The sequence below is a fragment of the Magnolia sinica genome, chromosome 1 (genome assembly GCF_029962835.1).
Source record: "Magnolia sinica isolate HGM2019 chromosome 1, MsV1, whole genome shotgun sequence".
Taxonomy (NCBI): Eukaryota; Viridiplantae; Streptophyta; class Magnoliopsida; order Magnoliales; family Magnoliaceae; genus Magnolia; species Magnolia sinica.
The window spans coordinates 122201169-122207707 of NC_080573.1; the positions used below are offsets into that span (position 1 = coordinate 122201169).

The 6539-nt window shown below is 39.2% G+C and overlaps 1 protein-coding gene across 1 annotated transcript; it reads left to right on the forward strand.

The window, feature by feature from the left end:
- The first annotated feature begins 243 nt into the window (after positions 1–243).
- Positions 244–2811, forward strand: LOC131256512 (uncharacterized). The gene is made up of 3 exons (XM_058257379.1): positions 244–1117; positions 1597–1769; positions 2623–2811. The coding sequence occupies exons 1-3, from the start codon at positions 449–451 to the stop codon at positions 2747–2749; spliced, it is 969 nt and encodes a 322-aa protein (XP_058113362.1). The 5' UTR covers positions 244–448; the 3' UTR covers positions 2750–2811.
- The last annotated feature ends 3728 nt before the right edge of the window (positions 2812–6539 follow it).

The following is a 6539-nucleotide window of genomic DNA, read 5'->3' on the forward strand; positions in this document are numbered from 1 at the left end:
CCCGATCAATATCACGTGGTCAACTTGGGTTACCGTCTGGTGACGTTGGCCGCGAAGCGGCTGCTTCTTCGACCATTCGGGATACGCCACGTTGGATATGCACGTGGGGAGGTGAAATCTCCTTTGTCGCATCCAGGTTGCATTAGAGGCTGAACCAACGGCTGAAATTCGTCCTCGTCTTGTATAAAAGGTCATGGAGATCTTTTCACTTCCTTGCGCCAACGCTCTCAGTAATGGTTGGGTTTTGAGGAGTTGGGTCTTGTGAAAATCGATTTTTCTGAAACGTAGTTTGGAATTCGAAGATCTGGGTTTCGTAATTCCTGGAAAACCTGATCTTCTGAAACCCTGTTTGGGTTATCAAGATCTGGGTTTTTTTGGGGCTTTGGATTGTGGAATTCTTCTAAAAATATCTTATCTTTGAAGCCCGTTTTAGGAATTGCATTTCAAAATGCTTCTCCGAAGCTCTTCGACTCCGCTCTTGAACTCATGGGTGCCTATGTCAAAGGAATCGTCGCCCGAACCCGATCATGTCCCTTCGATGCATCGGGCTCGATCGGCTGGCCACCATCTGTCGCCTTCTCTTTCCATAACAGCATCGTCGAATTCTCCGTCCCCGCTCGACGAATCCATGGCTTCGTTGAAGAAGATAACGAGAGCCTCATCAGAAAACGACCTTCGAGAGCTCTCGTTGCCGCCCAGGGCCCATAAACGTAGACCATTTCCTCGGAGCCTCAATGGGCTCTCCTCAATTTCTTCGGAAGAAGGGGAGGAAGGAGAGCGGGGCATCGAATCTGTCGCGTCATCTCTCGATCGTCTGTTTTCGAGCTCGGGCTTGGATGAATCGATTGATGGTGTTCAAGGGTGTTACGTTGGGTTGAAAGATAAGGAATCATCTTTGCCGATGTTTTTGGGTGGTGGGTTTGGGGGTAGTAACGGCGGTGGGATTTGTGGAGGGAGAGGAGGTCGTGATGGGGGTGGAGATGAAGATGGCAGGTCTGATTTTTCGGATTCAAATAATAACGGTAGTGAGAGCATGGAAGCTTACTATAAGAACATGATTGAGGTGAATCCAGGAAACCCGCTTCTGCTTGCGAATTACGCCAAGTATTTGAAAGAGGTATGTCGAAAAACAAGAACCCAATTGTAATTCAATTGAATTCTTTGATTTTGATTGCTGTTTCTCTACAAAAGAATGAATTTTATTTTATTTTTTTGTGTGTGTGTGTGTGTTTTTTGAAGTTGGGTATTTGATTATTGTTTCTAATCAGGTGTATCTACAATTTCATGGGTTTGTTTGTCTTTTATCTTATGATTTTTGGTCTCTCTGTTCTTGTTGAGATGATATTTTCTTATGATTTATCTAAGTCCTCTCTCTCTATTCTTGTCGAGATGATATTTTCTTATGATTTATCTAAGTCCTGATTTCTGTTTTCAATTGCAAAAGGGATAAAAATGTTCTTCCTTTTGTTTGTTTGTTTGTTTGTTTTTTTTTTTTTTTGGGTATTTGTTTGTATGTCAGAAAGCTCTGATTTCTGTTTTCTTTTTCTTTTGTAAAAGATATTAAGAAAATCCCTGTATTTTATTCATGTGATACAGGTACGTGGGGATCTAGGTAAAGCAGAAGAGTATTGTAGCCGGGCAATCCTAGCGAATCCAGGTGATGGAGATGTTCTCTCTCTATATGGTGATCTGATTTGGCAAACACATAAAGATGCTGAACGGGCTGAGAGCTATTTCAATCAAGCTATCCAAGTTGCCCCAGATGACTGGTAAGAAGATAGTTGATCCTAAGTATCTTTTCTCCGGGGATGTTCTTCTTTTCTTTCCTTGTTTGAAGTTTTGATTTTCCTGATTTTACCAAAACAAAGAACTGTTCTTTGGTTGAATGGTTTTCTTCAAAAATAATCTGGACACCCGAAAACCATAAATTCAGCAAAATGGTACTTGCTTTCCCAATAGGCCAGACTGTTGGTGGTGTGCTTTGTGCTCAGGTGAATCGGTTTGCAATCCGTGATGAAATGATGAAAAGATTCACCATTTGCAGCTAATTCATAATTCACTGAATTCAGTTCTAAATTCACGTCTCAGGTTGAATTCTCCAGGTTCTTGATTCGCATTAATTCACCCAAAGATATAAGCTTGAGAAGAATTGATGCCTAAATCAGCTTCTCAATTCGCTCAAGTTGGTGATTTCACCAGCTCCTTGATTGGACCTCCCCATCACCTTAGCTGGTTGAGCAAATGGTTCCTGTTAACTCAGGGAATCCAAACTCCCAGGTCTGTGAATTAATGAATTTATTCTGTGAATTGGATTCACTGGGGAAGTCATTACAGACTTTCCAATCAAACGTGAACTATTCAAACCTTGCAATGGCAATTCAAGCTAAGGAAAACTGGCTAATTTTGCAGTTCCCTCATGCATTATGAATTTTCTTATGGACTTCAAAACACCAACATCTCTATTTGCATGGAAAAACAGGGTTGCAGAGATAATTTTTTGTTTGGCTGGTTTAAGATTTTTCAGTGATCTGCTTTTGCATTTAGCTTAGGAAACTGGTATAGGTGCTGATATTAGATACTCATCTGTTTTGTTATTTACATGTTTTCCATTTTTATTGGCAGTTATGTGATGGCATCATATGCCCAATTTCTTTGGGATGCTGAGGAAGAAGAGGAAGAGGAAGAGGAAGGGAAGGAGACACCCTCTTTCTTCCATGGAGCTGCTGCTCCTTTAGCTGCTGCTTCCTGAGATTCTCTTGTGTGTGTGCGCGCGCACTCACACCCCTTGTAGAATAGCACTGGGTGGTGGTGGTGGTGGTGATGGTGAAAAGAGGCCTGACTGTAAATTGTGTTTTTTGGGGGGGTGGGGTTGACTCTTGAGGTTGGTAAAAATTACTGGATCATTTTTGTTTTGCTTTGTGCTTGGAGTAAAGATTGTATACAAGTATCTAAGAATTTTTCCTATCTCTTCATTGGAGGCATTTTGGGATGCTCTTGTTTGGAAACCACACACCACCTCCTTTTATGTGCAAATCAATGGAATTAACAATATAAAATATTAATGGGCAATAATCACTTCCAACACAAGCAGGCAAATGATCAAACAAGTAGGGTGCAAGAGGCAAAGATTTTTTTTTGTTTTTTTTACGTGGAAAATCTTTCGGTGTGAAGGGAAAAATCACGGGACTTAGTCTAGCAAAATCTACTATAATATAATGTAGATGATACAAGTCTTCTTTAGTTTCAACTAGAGGATCCCAGCAACAGGAGAATAACTTTTTTAATACACAAATTTCATCATAAAGAATCTCATGCTAAAGAGCATGGAGGTTCGAGTCCGCGTTAAGGCATAATATTGAGAATGTTCATTGAATGAACAATTCAGTAACAAATCTTGAACCTAATTGATATATATACCTAGCATATGTTGATATGAAGTATTCATAATCCAAGTCCATATTGTTAGGATTGGAATAGGTTCGGCAGTGAACACGAAATCTTGGCGATAAAATACAATGGGAATCACACAAGGTGCATTAATACAATAGAAACCTCTTGTAAAATGTTCGCTTGTAATCAAACAGATAAAATACATTACAGTCTGTTTTAAGGATTGTCAACCTTCATCGCTAAAAAAGGATACAAGCAAATAAGAGAGGAAATTTCTACCAATTTAGAATTGAACAAGAACCAACAAGAACGAAAAAAGAAAAAGAAAAAAGAGGACTTGATATTGTCTATAAAAACCCCGTTCTCTTTTTCTTTCCCCTCTTCTATTTTTATTTTAAAATGTCTCGCAAGACATCTAAGGACAAAAAGTCTCTTTTTCTTTCTTTCATCCCAGCAAAGGATACTCATGGGTTTGTATTTGGAGGTGAAGATGGCACGGACACATCTAAGATTCTCACCCGGAACATTACACTGTTGGAAGATTCAAAGGAGAAGATAGCTTGTTAGTACACCCACTGAAGTGTGAGCCACCCCCTCCGGGGAATCGATACTAAGACCTCAGCGTTGAAACGAGGTATCTTTCACTCAGTCTACCACTTGAGCTATGGATCAGGGTGTAAAGGAGAAGATCTATTAAATGATCAAAATGCGCACTTATATTTACAGTCTAATCACAGTTAGTCACCCATTAATCATAGAATTATAGTTATATCCCTTGAATTTTATAATACTTTCTTTTATAGCCTTTCGGTAGATTCAAAGGAGAAAATCTATTAAGTTATTATAATACAGTTTTTAATGTAACGTTATTTGTTTTATCCATACTGCTGAAGTCCCTCTTCATATGCCCCCCTCTCAGCGGTAGAACAATCTTAACCTTCCCATCCATGGACAAGAGAGATTTATAAGACGAGAGAAACAAGTCTACATTCCAATGGAAAAAACATCAGTGATGAATCAGTGGGATATTCCAATTCATTCATCAATCTCTTGGAAGCTTGTATCCATTAGTGTCCTTTTATTGTTGCATTGTCTTAACCGTCCAGTTGCATGCCAGGTTAGATCAATCAGGATGAATCTAGGAACCTCCATCCTTGTTGTGGTCCATCAGAACAATGGCTGAGATCTGCAATTCATTAGCCGATAAATGGTGGGAATCGGCCGTAAAGACAAAGTTAGTGTGTTTGGAAGGTGATAAATGGATTCTATTTACCACACTTTAAGCCGATTCAGATACTTGTCAATGGTTATGTTTTTAAATCCCATTACCACCGTTTGTCATGGATGACGACATTAACATCAAAATCAACATTACCCTTGCACCCAAAAATTCTCCAAGAAATAGTGGGCCCCATTGTCATGTTTACATAAAATCTGTCTTGAGTAATAAGTGGGTCCCATTAATTTAACCATAGAGCCTAAAATCAATTAGATGTGTAATTCAGGTGGGCTATACCAAGGAAAAAGTCAGGAGAGAGATGCCCATCCTTGATTTTTATTTTTTATTTTTTTGGGCCTAAAATGATCATTATATGAAATCCACTACAACCGTTGGATACAAAGTTAAAATATAGGCACATGGACAAAAAATTAGGCCCATCTTTGATTCATATGGGCTACACAAAAGGAAACAGTTTGGAGGGTGAGGTTTATTGTTTCCCTTCATATGGTCCACTTGAATCACAAAACAATATGATATTTGGGCCTTACAACCTAAATTAAGTGACACACTTGGTGATCTGGGTAGATTTTATATAAATATCATGATGGTCATGTCCCACAATATTTTTAAGGTCTTATCTTTCTCCATGAAAATGACTTTGTTGGCTTTAAGAATTAATATACCCCACATTAATATTTACATGGAATCCATCCCAATCATTAGGTATGCCTCTCTATTTTAGCCGTAGGGCCCAAAAATCGGCTCAGTTTGTGATTTAGGTGGGCTATATGAAGGGAATAGTTATGAGAGGTATCACCCATATATTGTTTCCAATTGCATGGTTCAACTAAATCATGGACTAAGCTAAGTTTTGGGCCCTATGACTAATATGGAGTGATACACCATGTGATTAGTGATTAGGGTGGATTTCACTTAAATCTTACGGTGTGCCACTATTAGGAATACAGTGAAATGCATGTCATACATAAAGAAAGGTGCCTAACACAAATGCATAATTCCAAATACTTCTTAGGATTTTAATTCACATAAATTTCATGGTAATTAAGATTTAGATTCCAGTTCACAAGGAATCCATGCTGCCAAACAATGTGAGGTGTATATGCAATTGGGCATGGCACACGAGAACAAGTCACACGTGTAGCATTCATCAAGTTAGGAAAAATGTTCAAATTTAGTGGCTCAAAGATCATGCTAATTAACTCATCAGAGCGTCAACACGAGGAAGAGAAGATTTGACACGCTAAGAAAATACAATGAACGGTCTAAATTCAATGTACAATTATGGCCCACCTGACTTTAGACTATACTCATTATTTTGATTGAAAACTAGAAAGTATTTCCCTACTTAATGAACGGCCTGGATTTTTTCAAAAGTTTTATATGGGCTCGTGTACTTCGAAGACCCCTTCCATCTCTCGTGTCATGTGTCATGGGAGGAATCTGTGAGTGAAACGAAGGAATATATATGAGATATTTTCGTTTTTCCAGAAAAGGACAACAGGTAGAAGTTGTAATGTTGGAATTCAAGATGATAATGGAAGGAAAAGATCATGGGCCCCCCACAATATGCTCTGCTGAAATAGGAGGCCACAGCTCTAACGCATCAGGCCCCACCACTTTCTAGGTGTGGGCCTTTGGGTTCTGTCAAAGGCAGTGCCAGGGATATTATCAGACCATCCATCTTTTTCTCCACCGCGGTTTGGGTGGATCCTTAACTGTAGGGCCCACTGTGATGTATGTGCCTTAAATCCACACTGTCCATCCATTTTGAAATCTCATTTCAGGGCATGATTCCAAAAATGAAGCAGGTCCAAATCTTAGGTGGACCATACCATAGGAAACAGTAGTGATTGAATCCTCACCATTAAAAACTTTATGGTGGACACTGGAATGTTTATTTTCCATC